Below are 15,538 nucleotides of genomic sequence, written 5' to 3' on the forward strand. Positions count from 1 at the left end.
GTTAAACAAATAAAACAATTTGATGAATCTTCAGCTCTAGAAAGATGTGTTAAGCAAATTCGAAACTGACAAATGCCAGTTGGAACTCTTGAATGTCTGAACAGCTGTCGATTCTCTTTAGTGCATCACTTAGCATAAACACTGTTAAAATGTTATCTGCATCTGCTGTGGAACTGGCTTCTATCAGTCATTTAGGATATTTTTAGCTGCCCCTAATGCCCCTGAACTGAGGCTACGCTGTGTGCATTAGCATAATGCAACATCAGTGACAGCAAGTGATTATGCGGGGGATGATTTTGTTGAGTGTAAATGTGAAATCTGATTATCTTCTATGCTCTCAGCTCGATGGAGGGAGGAGGGCTGAAGCCAAAGCGAGAGCGAGGTTGGCTGTGGGAGAGATTCAGATGGGAAGGAGGGGTTAGGATCGTAAAGTGCTGAGCCAATGGCTTTTCCACAAAGCAGCTGGCTGGCATCAGGACAGGACAGGCCGCTCGGAGGAAAGACACCTTGAGGACGGCTCGTCTCCGCTCTCTGTAGGACACTGGGTGATTTCCAGGAAGTGTTCATGGGATGCACTATCTATGCAGCCAGCCCTAAGGCCCTGCCCGCCGACGAGGCCCCAGGCCAGGACAGATACTACCAGCTCCCCCACTACCGCCACTCCCATGGTAACTGCAGTCAGAGGATAGCAGCCAGCAGAGCCAGGTCAGTCACCCTGAAGGTACTGGAAGTAGGCCGCGCTCATTCTGTGCTGATGATGGTGGTTAGTTCATGGTTTTTATTCCAACTAAACCAAAAAGAGGAGATGCAGGCACGTGTGTCAGAGAAGGATGTTTGAACTGGGACACGTGGGATGTCAAAGGAGAAGCAACTTCAGATGTTCTTTCATTCATTTTCTTTAAATTCAGTGCATTTGTTCTAATGTCAAATGTGCCTTTAAAAAGAAGCAAGGCAAAGAGACAAATTATGGAAGGAACACCTTTGCACCTGCAGTTCAGGTTCATTAAGATATGGGTAAACTGGTGATTCAGATTAGGAGTCTCTTTTGTATTTTTCCTGAATGAATGCACTGGTATTGTGTACGTTAAGTGTGGTCAGGTTAAGGGTTGATAATTTTTACTGCACCTTTGTGTTCAAACCGAAACCTGTTCTGAGTAACGGCCTCCTTCAGAGGAGCGATTGAACTCTTCGACATGACAAACGCTGATGAGTGGATCTCTGAGAGGAGAACCTCTCGATCCTCATGCTGTAGAGAGGGTTTTAGATTCTGGTGCATATTTTTAATTCATAATGTGATCAGTACATAACGTGTGCAGATCTAGTCCTACTTTTAGTCTCCATCAGGTCACATGCACCCAGTGATTAAAAAGTAACTTGATATATTAACTATTTTGATCTACATGTTCTAGTTTGAATACTTCAGTTCGAGAGGCGCCCTCATTTAAGTACATTTGAAATGCTGGACACTCACTGACCTAGTTTTCTTAAACTGTAAGTGTTTCTACTTGCATGTAATATCCCAGGATTTCTTCCATCACAGAACACACCACAGGCCTTTTTAAGATTTACTTAAGCCCATTTTTTTTCCTTCTACCTTCAATAACTTTTCATATTTCATGTTTCATAAAAGTCAGTTCAGCATAGATAGCAGAAACCCTGCCAATGGGAACGGCTAATGAAACCAGAAGCACGGTGGGTAGCACTGTTGCCTCACAAAGAGGAAGTTCATCTCCTCCTGAGGACCTGGGGCTTCTCTATGTGGAGGTCTCATGTTCTCCAGTGTCTGCCTGGATTCCCTTCGGGTTCCCATGTTCCTCCCACAGCCCAAAAACATGGAGTAGAGGAGACTTGGTCATTCTGAAATGGACTGTGGGTGTGCAGACGTGAGTGTGAATGGTTGCTTGTCTGTGGTGGTGAACCGATCACTGATCCGGGGAAAAACCCACCTCCTGTCCAATGTGAGCTGGGATAGACTCCGCCCCCCAGTGACCCTAACAGGTAATTACAAAAATAAATGAATGCTAATGAAAACTGCAAAAATTACATAATATCAAGATTAAAAACAAAATCTATCATTACACTAATACAGGAAGTGCTCAATACAAACATCCGACTCACATTCAGATGTTGCCACCCATCTACTGTAGTTCCCTTTTCTGCCACAATCCACACCGAGCAGCATAGCATTAACACCCCATATGTCAATATAATTCAGCAAATATCTGAACAGTTTGCTCTGATATCAGACTTCATGTATTGTTTTCATCTTTCCTGTCGATGTGTCATCTGCAGCGTTTCCTCCTCCTTTTCTCCACAACTCTGCGAAATTCTGAGCGGGAAATGAACCCACAATGTATTTCTGTTCATGGAGACGTTCATGATCACCAAGACTGAAGACAGTTTGGGTCAGGTTCAAATTTAAAGCTAAATGATGTAGGAACCAATGTTGACTGGGTTAGGTTTCGGTCTGGAAGCATTAACCACTGAACTTTGATGTTTTACTAGTTGATGTTAAATTTTGGTGGAGTTACTGGTCAGTCTTACGGAATCCTTCATTAGTGTTTAGAGTAGTAATTTTAGATGATGACATTTAGATGACCTCAAACGGCAATATAGATTGAAATATAATAAACAACGAACATGTCATCTAACGAACAACCAATTTCGTTCGTAGGTTGAGGACTACCTGTAGTCTATAAAACACGGTGGGGACAGAGCATGTTGCCATGGAAATCCATGAAATATATTTATATCATCCCTATCATATCATAAAGGTAACATGAAGATATTCTGTCTGATAGACATGTGCGTCTAAAAATACAATATATATTCTAATTTACCCTGAAGGACCATCTGAGTTCAGCATCTTATTATTGTCATGGAAACACAAAAATCAAAGTTGTAAACAATTCAAAAATGTAACCTTGTATTTTTTTCTTGATCTAATTTTTAATCTGTCAACAACATTCATCACACAAAACCTAGTGATGGAAACCAATGCAGATCGTTTCCTGAGGTAGAAAGCAGTTAGAATAATAGTGATTATAATGGTGATAAAGCGTGTCTGATGGTGTGTAAACACGACTTCACTGCTTAATTGGCTTCAGCAGGAGCTCCCACCTTTTTAGCTGAGTCATAGCTTTTAAAATCCAAGTCTATAAAGTACCTGGATTTATAAAAATGTGACGGAATAGCGGGAATGATTTAGATCTAATAGAAATGGATAAATAGTGACACAGTCTTTATAAACGTTCCTCCACCGGTAACAGAACGTAAACGCATCTGATGTTTCCTGCCTGATGACTGGAGGTGGAGAAGCCGTCACTGTGTGTCGTGTTTCGTGGACAGTCGTGTTATTCTGGGCGTCATGAGGAGAAAATAGCCTCGGTTTAATCTGCTGTGGAGTAAACAGCCCACACTGGGCTATAGGTAAGCTCAGCCCACCTCACGCAGGACGCGCTCCTGCAGCTCCGCGCTCTGCCTGCCTTCGGCCCTCTGAGCACCACACCGGACTAGTTTCTGTCAGCTCTCCGCGGATAAAACACGCAGAATGGTTTCCACGAGCCGCGGAGCACAGACGTGAGGAGTTCGGTGGAGTTACCGGGCGACAACACGGCGGAAAGGGTCGCAACAATCCATGAGCCACAGGTAGGGGAACGTACGATGACGTCAAGCTAGCGAGAAGAATAGTCAGGCTTCCGGTAAATACTTCAAAGTAAAATACCTGGCTGCAGCGTTATAGTGTGAGTAGAAAGTTTGATGTACCTTTCGTTGCAATTGTCCCAAGAATGTAGAATGAGCTTTAAGAAATGTCAGAGAGTTATTATAAGCAGGCAAACCAACATGCGTACAAAATTGTTCTCCATTTGGCTGTGATGTAACTTTTTCTTTGGCTCACGCAGAAACACAGTATTTAAGGTTTGTGAGATGCAAAGAAAAAAATCATTAGGATTTAATTTTGCAAAATGTTTATTCAAGATGAAATTAAATCTTGTGTTGCCAAGGGCTTCATGCAACGCACTCTTATTGTTGTGCTTTTATTGTGAAGGAGTGACGTGTGTTCCGATGCTGTATCTGGTGTCATCTGACAATCTTATCGCTCGTTTCTTTTTGTGGCAAAAGAATCATTCAGATAAATCCCATCGAGCCCAATTAATTTTAGAAATAAAAATAACGTCTGCTGATATTTCACATAGTAATTCAGAGTGTGTGGAATGGTTCTTACCCAGTATTATTTATTGAAAAAAAGTTTAAATCACTTTTAAACTTAAAGTGCTATGGGACTAGAGACCACAAGAAAAAAAATGCAAATTCATTAATATAAATACTTAATAACACAATTTATTCTCCCTTTTACCTTTAACTCCCTGAACTACATTCTATGTTATAAGATCATCATTGTGTTCCTAAATACTCAGTAATAAGAACATTCCGGCTCAAAGACACACACATCAAAGGCTGTTGTGAGCGCTTGCACAATGGAGAGGGGATTTCAGGAGGTCTCAAGCAGTGCAGAGTCCAAAGGCCGTGCTTCAGATGAAGTTTCAGACTGTCTCGCTCTTTGAAAGGCCGGAGGATCAAATAGAAGTGATAAAGGCCTTTGTAAGTCACAAAGAAAATCTAGGCACAGTGAGAGAAACCTACATCATGTTGGTAATATATGATGAACCAAAGTTCTGTAAGTTATTCAATGGAAGCAGTGTCTTAAATAAAAATATTTCCAGTTCCTAACAAATTTTGTTTGAAACCATCGACTCTCCTCGTCCCTGCCTGAAATCATGACAACTCAGAGTCTTTTTATAGACAACATTAATCTGCATCATAGGTCAGATGTCCAAACATGTCTGTCTCAGGTGTTTTTAGTATAAATGATGATTCTGTCCTCCAAACCACTGCTGTTTCAGACACAGAATGGTAGACCGGTTTGTCTGGTTACCCAAGAGACCTGCCTTCATATCCTGAGTGAAATTAATTCAACTTCATCTGCCGGAGAAGTTTTTCTCCGTCATTACAATTCAGAACATCTTTAATTTAAACAAAACGTGGCTGCAGAGAGTAGAGAGACCGGGGGCAGAAGGACTCCTCAATAGCAATCCAGACTTGCATACTGAATGAGATTAGAGTTTATTGGATTGGAGGCTGTCCTGTGACGCCACTAAATGTTTGTCTCCTGTGGAGACAAACATTTAGTGGAGGTGTGGAGACGTGGAGAAGGAGAGGTGTGTGAAAAGTTTGGCCACATCAGGATCGAGGCTTGGATGGCAGTGAATGTATGTGTTGTTAACATTTATGACCTGTTTACAAAAAAAGTCAGTGTTCACTTGTTAACAGTCAGAGTGTGACCATCAATTGTAGTCAAGTGTAAACTTGTCTTTGGTTTGTTAAACTGAAATTCACGTATATCACCGTTGTTGTTTATTCCTCCAACAGGAGTTAATGTCTTACCATCAGGATGAGACAAAAACTACCAGACAGGTTTTTATGAAACTTTCAGAGTACATTTAGATGAAAGGTTGGATTCATTTTTTTCTCTTACTTTACCAAAAGCCAGGAAGCTTTCCAATGGTGCTAGTCATGCTGAAATGTGACCAAGAGGAACTGTCTGACTTTGGCAGAGGTATGCCTTCTATTGAGCACCTCACAGTTGGGATAAGCAGCAGATACTAGATTGTCGTACCCACAAGTGTTTCCACTTGACTTCTTTGGAACACTGGCTATCTGTCGCAGCTCTGGTCCAGTGGAAGGCTGGTATATTTCTATAAATGACCACAGATCAGATATTTAATGGCGTGTGATTCCAGGATGGTGGCCCACAATAAACAAACCCTAGACCTTTAGACTAGCAATGAACGCTGTTTTATTTGAAGTTGGTTGACTAAGCTCTGGATGACTCATTCAACTGTGTGAAAGCAAATTATTCTAAATACAGGTCCCACCAACGTGTGTGACAGGATGTGTAGTCGGTGTCTGAGATGCTGGATGAGTCTCTGTTCCAGCTCCACTCAGCTGCCAGCAGGCCTGAGCTGTCCGGAGTCCTCACCTCATAGTTAGGTCACAGCTTTACATGAAATCAGAACGAGTAATTAATGCTTCCAGTTCTCTTTTGTTTCTTAAGAATAAAGCATTTGTCCAATTTTACATTTTGCCTAACATGCATGTTGGCTTTACAAGTTCAGCTTGTCTCTTGGCACTTAGTGTCTTCAGCCAGCAGCATAGATGAATGACCTCCCACCATGCAACAAAGAAATGTCCCTGAAAAGTTGAATATACAACAATTATGTCTCAAGCACCACTTTAGATTTCAATCTGGACTACACCTTCACAACGTCCAGGAAGTTAAACACAGTTTTATTTTTGTTTTTCTGTGGCTAATTGATGGAAAAGTTTTGATCAAAATTTGTTATAATAATAATAATCTGTCATTTAATGATCCCCATAGAGAAATTACTTAACATCATACTTGTATAATGTATCTTCACTTTGTGCAAATGAGCCTCTTATTTACTGCAGTGTTTATTCAAATACAACAACAACAACAAAAAATTGCTGAAGACAATGACAAGCTGGGTCTTAAAATTATTTCCACAAGGCTCCTTTATGCATTGAGGCCACACACCTGGGATCAGATACGTGTCGACCTCGACCTTCAGATGAAAAGCTCCAACAAAGCATTCCTTATCTCCTACAATGGGCACCTCACCTGCCATCCGGCCCTCTGTGATCACAGCAAACCAGTCAGATGTAAAACCTCTGCTGTTTGATCAGGTCAGCAGGTGATGTGAAGCTTCTGGCCAATTAGAGCCAACTTACTAGTAGCTGCATGCAGGTGCCTATTTCCATTGCACCCGCAATTAAACCAGCGCAGGTGGTAACAACTTCCCCTCTCCCTGAGGACAGTACCGGAGCAGGCCCAGTGGGGGTTTGCATGTGAGAAAGAAAGACGGAGTCGTGAAGATGAGGGGAGGAAACAAAACAGATAGTTAGGAGCTGTTTCATGACAACACTATGAAGAACTAGGAGCACAATCCCTGCTATTCTCCTCCCGGCTTCAGATCAATGAGACACAACCGAGGTTTATTATCAGGGATTATATGGAAGACCTATGAATAGTCAGATAACATGAAGCATATGGGCTGGTTGTAGAACATCGGCCAACCTGAGACAGCTGTAAAAGCAGTGGTGTTAACATGTGACAACTAGCTATCATGTAAACAATGACTCTTCTGTAATGGATATTGGCTTTTTTTAATTTTTATCTAAAATAATGAATAAATTATGAAACAATTAATGAAACATTAGATAAATAAAGACACAGGCTAGTAAGATAAAGGATGGTACAATACTGTAATAAAAACCATATAACCTGAATTGTATGCTTTAGTACCAACTGGCTGCCACCTTGACCATAAGGAAATTTCCTGATTAAATAAAGTTAAAAAAATAAATATCTTTCACAATCAGTAAAAGATTCAATATTTTGGTCACAAAAAGCCAGAGAACCCGGCAAGAACCCACGCAGACACGGGGAGAACATGCAAACTGAGCACAGAGCCGGACTCAAACCCAGAACCGCCTTGCTGTGCGGCGACAGCGCTACCCACTCCGCCACCGTGCCGCCACTGTATGAACAAAAACCTGTAACCTGATTTCTAAACTGATTTAAACTCTCATCCAATCGCTACCTGACAACATCCATCACGTGACGTTTGAGGGTTACTTGGTTGTCCAGGACTGTGGTCACGTGATCCAGATCACTCATTTGTTTTTCCTTGGCTCTCGTGGTGTCGTTGTAGATGCATAGGGTTGTGTATTTCCCTCCCACAGGAAGCCTGCTGCTATCCATATCAAATTGCATGCAAAATACCCCCAATAAGCCTTTAAAATGTCCTGAGCCGCATAATCTGTCAAACTAACTGTTGAAATGCTGTGATTTGGTTCCTTCAGAAATTACACTTGTTCCTCCTGGAGATTATTTTCCATTATTAGTGTGTGTGTCATACGTTTTCCTACTTTGAGTCCAGCAGGAGCAAATGTAAGTATTTCTGTGAAAGCATCACCTTGACTAGTTCACCATCATGTTGTTGTTCTCATTAGCTTGTTGTTGTTTGTTTCAGTAGATGTTTGGCTCTGAAAATTGTATTTTAGAAGAACGTCTGAGTCAGCCCATAACAGTATATCAGGTCAGCCATCTGCGTAACCCCCCACCCCCACCACCCAGAGCTGCTCTAGTTCTTTTAGACATCTGCATGTGAGCAGACAGCAAACCCACTTACACAAGGACACAGCTGTTTTTTGCTGAGTAGAGATATTTAATGTAAACCAGCAAAAAACAGCTGTTGCGTCATGGCTGTGTTGATTCTGAAGACAGAGTCCACTTGTTTAGCTCCTAAACCTTTTTTTTTAAAACCACGCAATTCATTGAGAACACATCATGTACAAGTTTGAAGTCAAACCTGGACACAAAAACAAACATGGTTTTTCCAAGCGTACATAAACGCCCTGTGGAGAGGAGCCTGCTGTGAACACACGGTGTGTTTGTGTTCTTAGGGCCAGGAGCATGAGTGAGCAGCAGGAGCCCCCCAGTGAAGACACAGGCCTGCTGTCCACACAGGACCTGGACCCCCCTAAGGACGAGGACGCACACGGCCACTTCAGGCAAATGTCACGCACACAAACACACACTGCTCTGTAACACAGGCTATCACTCCATGACACCCACACCCCCACATACACACACACACACCCTGCCCCCCCATCCCCAACACACACACAGACACCATCTGTATCCTGTGAATGGTCACAGGTTATGGCCCGAGGTGATTTATTTTCACAGCATTTATTTTGTGCTTTTATTTTAACTGTATTTGATGTCAAACAATGGTCAAACACACCCAAACCCACACACACACACACACACACACACACACACACACACACACACACACACACACACACACACACACACACACACACACACACAGACCACAAACAGAGGCTTACAAAGAACATTTTTGTTTAACCCCCAAACATTTTCCTCAGTGCAGATAACTGTTAACAAAGTGTTTTTGGTGTGTTGCGGTGTATTTTCTGTGGATGTTTTCTCGTGTTTGTGAGTCCCTGCAGACACAATTAGTTTGAGATTGTGTTATATAAGAAGGTTTCCAGGCAGGAGCTCTGTAATCCAGGAGAATCTGTTGGGGGGGGGGGGGGTGTTAGCTGTGAAGCTTGTTGTGTGAGTCGACTCTCTGAAGGGGGAGGGACCTGAAGGCTTTATGCACACGTCAGGCTTGAACTTGGAGCATTCATTAACCAGCGTGTTTGGATTTCTCACCCCCAGAGTGAAATTCACCTGCTCACTGCAGTAGTTCACATGTCGGGTCAGTTTGTTCATGCTTGACCCCCGGGCCCCTCAGACGCTTCAGCTGTCAACGTCCTCTGAAGTTGTCTGGGTTTGATGAGTCGTGGCGACGCACAAAACACACAATGACACGACAGAGGAAGTAGTACTCACTCCTCTTGTGGGTTTTTTGGTCTGTTAGACAGGTCAGTTGGGTAAATTTGTTACTCTTTGCGGATGTTTGTGCCCTACTTTCAGATCATTTATCCAACTTAAAACAGAATAGTTGTGTTTTGGTAGTTTATTTACACAACAGCTGCATTGTGGGTGTGGGAAAATTATCTTCTTTTAAAAATAGGTTGCAGTCTTTCTTTCTTTTTTTATTAAACTGGCAAAATGTAGTTCTTTCTAAATAATGACATACATTTCCATTGGAGTGAACAACACCTGAAGGACAACAACACCACCAACAAGCGCTGCAGACTCTGCTGACGTCGTTCTGCTCCTTCAGCAAAATGAAGATTTGCTGCATCACTGTTGTGATCACTGGAGACACATTAGTCACTCCTGTTGTGCATTTGTCAGCCGTGGTGGAGAGCGTTGCGATGCAGGTGCTTGACTTGGTGCGGCTCTATAAGTGCAACCTGGTCTGTTTGGCTAAAGAACGGAAGGAGCTCAAGAATGAGTTGTAAAAACCAAAACTATGTGTGGAAAGGAGATAAATGTTATTACACACAAACACACAATAAGAGCAGTTTGAGTCGATGCTGAGGTGAAAACACTGTGAAGGTTTAAAAGCTTGTGTCTCATAAATAATATGTTTCAGAGCTCCTGTGAAAACACAGAGTGAAGTACTTTTGATCTTGGCGTTTCCAATGAAATATGTTTGCTCTAAAGTTCAAAACAACCAAAACGAAAGCAGATTTTTTTTCAGTGATTTCATGTGAATAACTTCAGTCACATATGCCAAGTGTTACTGTATGTCCTGTAGCTACGCTAGGATTATGTAGCATGTAGGTACAATTAGAGTGTGATTACCATAAGTTCCTCGTTCACAGTGTTTTGGTTGAACTCTGCTTCAGTGTCGCCAGAAGGAAATGAGCACAAATACCAAAGTTACTAGTGGACTGGAATGTAGGGATCCAATATTGGACCTTGAACTGTAATGATTTCCCAGCTTCCTGTGTCTCCGTTAAGGTTTCTCCTCTCAAAAGAGGATGGAGGCTCAATCCATGTCAAGTTATTCTCACCTTCTATGAACTTTAGCAAACGCATATTCCTAACTCCAATGTCTGAATTTAGTACTTTGATTTTAAAAACCCCCTCCTCTCTGCTCGCTCCATTCTATTCTCACACAAACTTTAAAGTCTCTCAGTGAGTCAACCCTCTTCTGTCTGAACTCTCAGGTCCAATTTCTTCTCCTCCAGCTAAATTATTGACTTGGAGTCCACTTCTCCACCGGCCACCGATGGGAGGTGTTCGCTTTCTAATTTAGGATTCACTTTAGGATTCTGTGGGCTTGTAATTAGTTTCACTAGTCAGCCTCGCAGCCAAGGGCACTGAGATAGACACCCCCCCCCCCCCCCCCCCCCCACACACACACACACACACACACACACACACACACACCAGGCTGCATTTTACTTTGTACACACACAGTTTTAGTTATTTCCAATCCACAGATCCTGAAATGATGATAAGAATGGTGGCGAGTATAGTTTCTGCTCTGGGGGGATGTTGAGGTTATTACGCCTCATTATGGCGTAGGTGAGGTTCACTATGTACGTATATATGATATGACCTGCAGCGCACTGAGCCTCCTGATAAATGGAAAACCACGCACTAAGAAAAACTTTCAAGATGTACTTTAGTACTGGTGGAAAATTCGATGATGCCCTTGCAGCCTGTGGATTTATGTCAAACTGTCCAACTGAAGTCAGAGATAAACCTCTGGTGACGTTTTACTCGCCAGATTTCAATGTTGTTATTTGTTGTCGAAACTGCCCATTACTGCCCAGCGTGGCCTCATTTAAACTCTTCGACACAGATCTCCCAGCGCCGTGAAGTGAATTGCCTGTAGCTATTTTCTTCTGCCACTCGGTTAGATGTACCAGCGGTATTGATTAAGACCTGGATCTTGTGTAAAAAAGAGAGAGACAGATGGAGGGAGCGAGCGAGGACCAGAGAGCACGTGGTCCCCACAGAGCTGCCTGTGTTTTTAATAATCCCTCTCTTCTCTTCACCTGGGACTGCAGAGCTACTGTGAGTCCTATTTATAGGCAGCAAGCAGCAGGCAGCCTGAGCTATTGTTCACAACGTGCTCACAAGATAATAGGCTGTATTTGCTAGAAGGCTGACTGTAATGAGGGAAATCATAAATCGGTACATCTAGGTCAAGCTCAAATGATAAAAGGTTAAACAGAAGGTAGCCGTTGACTCCTGTTTTGACCTGATTTTCTACTAAAGTTTAGTGCATTTCCCTGGTGCTTTAAGAAAGAGTGCTGTGTGATGTTATAAGAATCATTATAAATACTAATACATTCCACAGCCATATGCTTCTGCTATACCATACATCATCAACGTTTTGAATTGAAGACGTGTCTTTTAGGTAGAGGAAATGTGTATTTGGAAATGAAATCCAACACAATATATTTGTTCTGCAGTGAAGAACAAAAGTATCAAGATGAAGAACACCACCTTGGACTGGGGCAGGAGTACGTTGCAGTTTTAAAGGTTGCAGACGGCCACAGAGGTTGTCTTGCGGCTGTTTTGAAGGAGTCATGTGATGCAGAGTGAGGAGTGTGTGTAGCGTGCTGTACACGGGGTGTGTAGCTGATTTCTTGTCACAGCTGTGCGTCTCTGCTTCATCTGATCTGCCCCAGCATCTGTCTGCCCCCCCCCGACCCGTTCACCTTTACCCTGGCTCTTTTCCCAGCCTGGGTTGTGAGTCGCTGCCAGCCTCAGACTCTCTAATCTGAGGACAGGATAACATTAGAGTAACAGCAGAGACAAAAGAAAAGCCCCACATTTTAAATATCAGTGGATGAAAGTAACTGAATAGATTTTTTTTGGAGTAATACAGTGTTCAGGTTCTTGTAGATCTACTTCAGTGGGTGCATCTCGTGCAAACACTCCTTTATATTTCCTTAATACAATATACTGTATTTCATGGGTTTATATACTGTAGTTATTTCATATGACTGTATCTGTCTGGTGGCTGTGATTACATTTCACATGAATATTTTAAATCAAAACCATATGAGAAGCTGACTTAAATCCAATTATAGTTCTGTTACGAATTACTGCACACAGTAAAGAGACGTGGTACACCTCAGTTCATTGTGAAGCTGATAATATCAGTTGTTGTCACTGTTTACGCCATAATGTCAAACCCTGATATGTTGTACATATGTTGTAACTGTGCTGAAAGTTTGCTGCTTATGATTTGATTGTTTTTTCACAGGACGAAAACCTAATTAAGATCATAGTTCATCATTTAAATACTTTGAGTAGACAGTAGAGGAGCGGTTCCTCCTTTCTGTGTTAATGGAGGAGGTCTGAGGTCATCCCATCGTCCATCTCAGAGCAGAGACGCTGACAGTCCAGCTGCTCTGGTGGCAACACTTCAGTATATTTGAACCTAGTTGTTCCCAGATCTGTGGAGGCAATGAATCATGGCACGGCTGCACTGAGCAAACATTTACATGCTAACATGCCAATGTAGTTTGCAGAGCATTTGAGTTCTGCCAGCTACCTAAGCCCTTCAATTGCCCCTTTGAGGACAAATAAAGTTTTTGAATTGAATTTGAATTGGGGCGGCATTGTGGCGTAGTGGGTCGCCGCACAACAAGGCGGTTCTGGGTTCGAGTCCCGCTCTGTGTGGAGCTTGTCTGTTCTCCCCGTGTCTGTGTGGGTTCTCTCCTTGTTCTCCGGCTTCCTCCAACCTCCAAAAACACGTGCTTCTGGTTAATTGGCCGGTCCCAAATTGCCCGTAGTGTATGAGTGTGAGCGTGCACGGTTATCTGTCTTTGTGTAGCTCTGCCGCGCACTGTCGCCTCGCCCGGAGTTTCCCCCACCTCACGCCCTAAGAAAGCTGGGATAGGCTCCAGCTCCCCGTGACAAGTTTAAGACAAGTTTATATAGGACCTCTTAAAGCTGTTGTGTGAAGAATTTCAAAGAATTTGTTTTAAACTTGCCCGGCGAGGCAGTAGATCGTAGTCCATAGAGTCTAGCTCCACCTTCCTGCAAGCCCGGACAGGACAAACCCAACACCGGCTTTAGAGAGGGTCTTTTGCATTTTCTTTTTGCATGTGTTGCATGGATTAGGGTCAGTCATTCAGCTACAGTCTGCCCTGCAGTACCATGGAGGGAAACCACATCCTACACACTGGACCTTTGGATGTTGACTCAACAACCACAGATGTGATGCTGTGCTAAAAGACAACGCGGCACGTCCAAATCAATATCCTGATCACATCCTGTCCAGGACGATGACAGACAGGAAAATAAAACACTGCTGCTTTTTTACAGTGTGAAGACGGATAATTGAAATTGTTTTGTATATATTTATATGTAGTATTTGGAAAAACTTTGCTTGATAAAATCAGTCCCACCAACTGAAGGAATTTGTGCAGAGCGCATCATCCAGTGCGTTAGATATTACATTAGATAATGTGAATATTAGTTCTGATTCTCTAATTGTCACGGGGTGTAAACAGGACCCAAGTGCAGCACAAAGAGACAAGACAGGAGTTAAGTTCAACAGTGTTTATGTTCAGGCCGGGTGGAGTGGGAGTCGAACCTGGGTCTCCCATGCGGCAGGCAGGCAGGTAACCGATAGGCCAGCGGAGCATGCTGGAGACACAATGGATCACTCCAGAGAAAGGGGGCAGGCAGGAGACGAGGTCAAGGGACGGAAGGCTAGTCATTTTACCGGGGCTGGAACAGGAGGCAGAGTCGTTGGACAGGCGAGGGTCAGGTTTACCAGCACAGAGAGACGAGGCAGAATGGTGGACGAAGGGCGGGTAGGTTGGCTGGGAGGCAGACGAGAGGCAGAGTCCAGGGACGAAACAGGTCCGGATCGGACAGGCAATCCGGAGTAGAACGCTGGAGAGTAGGACATGGGTCAATTCAGTCCTGTTTTGGGGCGGCAGTGGCTCAGCGGTAGAGCAGATGTCTTGAAGACGGATCGCCCGGCCATCGGTGGATCGATTCCCGCTCCCGCCATGACATCCGTTGGAGTGTGAGCTGACAGTGGGGGGTGTCAGCTCACCTCCCAGCCACTGCCCAGGCGCCCTTGAGCAAGGCGCCGTCCCCACCACAAGCTACTTATTGGGGCGCGACCTCCGAGCGCGACCCGTCACTCTTCCTCCCCTGGACTAACTGCATGATTACAGGCCCCTAGTGTGCTGTGTGTTTCAGGGGCCTTGTTCACAACACTGTGTGTGATGTGCTGAGAACTAACAGAAATGCATGTACTAAGAGTGTAAAAAGAATTTCCCCTCTGGGGGTCAATAAAGTTTGAATTATTATTATTAATTACAATCTGGCAGAGACTGAGTGTGAGACGTGGGTTTAAATACCGGACTGATTGCAGATGGGCTGTAGATGTGGGTGATCAGCGGGAGGTGTGGTCAGGCTGGGAGTTGGGACAGTGGAAACTGTGGAGCAGACTGCAGGAATGGAGTGATCATGACAGGACCCCTCCCTCAAGGAACGGCCCTTGACGTCCAAAAAACCGACCCGGGGCGGGAGGCGGGGGAAAACAGGAAGGTGGGCTAGAATTCTTGGGACCCCGAGGACTCCATGCCCCCGGGGTCAAGTGCCTCCCCCTTGGATGCAGGCCTGTCCCCCTTTGACTCCGCCCACGGGTCCGAGCTGCTGGTTGCTCCGGGTGTAGGTGGTGGAAATCGCGCACCATCAGGGTGTCCACAATGTGGCAACCCGGGACCCAAGACCTCTCCTCCAGACCGTACCCCTCCCAGTCCACGAGGTACTGCAGTGCGCGACCCGGTGGCGGGAACGAATGATGCGACGGACCGCGTAGACTGGTCCTCCTTCCACTTGGAGGGCAGGAGGCGGACTGGGATGAGCTGGGGACAGAGGGCTCTCATGCACAGGTTTGAGTTTTGACACATGGAAGGTGGGGTGAACCCCCAGAGTGCGAGGCAATTGTAATCTTACTGCTGTCGGGCTGATTAT

The 15,538-nt window shown here is 44.1% G+C and overlaps 1 protein-coding gene across 3 annotated transcripts in view; it reads left to right on the top strand.

Moving 5' to 3' along the window:
• The first annotated feature begins 425 nt into the window (after nucleotides 1–425).
• The window catches only part of gramd2aa (GRAM domain containing 2Aa), a 35,230-nt gene continuing 20,117 nt past the window's right edge, over nucleotides 426–15,538 (top strand). The window contains exons 1-2 of one of the 3 annotated variants that reach the window (XM_068312718.1): nucleotides 426–705; nucleotides 8,548–8,655. In XM_068312718.1, coding sequence (XP_068168819.1) covers nucleotides 566–705; nucleotides 8,548–8,655 — 248 coding nt within the window. In that variant the 5' untranslated portion in view covers nucleotides 426–565. Of the gene's footprint in view, nucleotides 706–3,390; nucleotides 3,649–8,547; nucleotides 8,656–15,538 lie in introns of those variants that run through there. The other 2 variants (XM_068312737.1, XM_068312727.1) reach the window with 2 other exon arrangements.

Source organism: Antennarius striatus, chromosome 1 (assembly GCF_040054535.1).
Source record: "Antennarius striatus isolate MH-2024 chromosome 1, ASM4005453v1, whole genome shotgun sequence".
Classification (NCBI taxonomy): Eukaryota; Metazoa; Chordata; class Actinopteri; order Lophiiformes; family Antennariidae; genus Antennarius; species Antennarius striatus.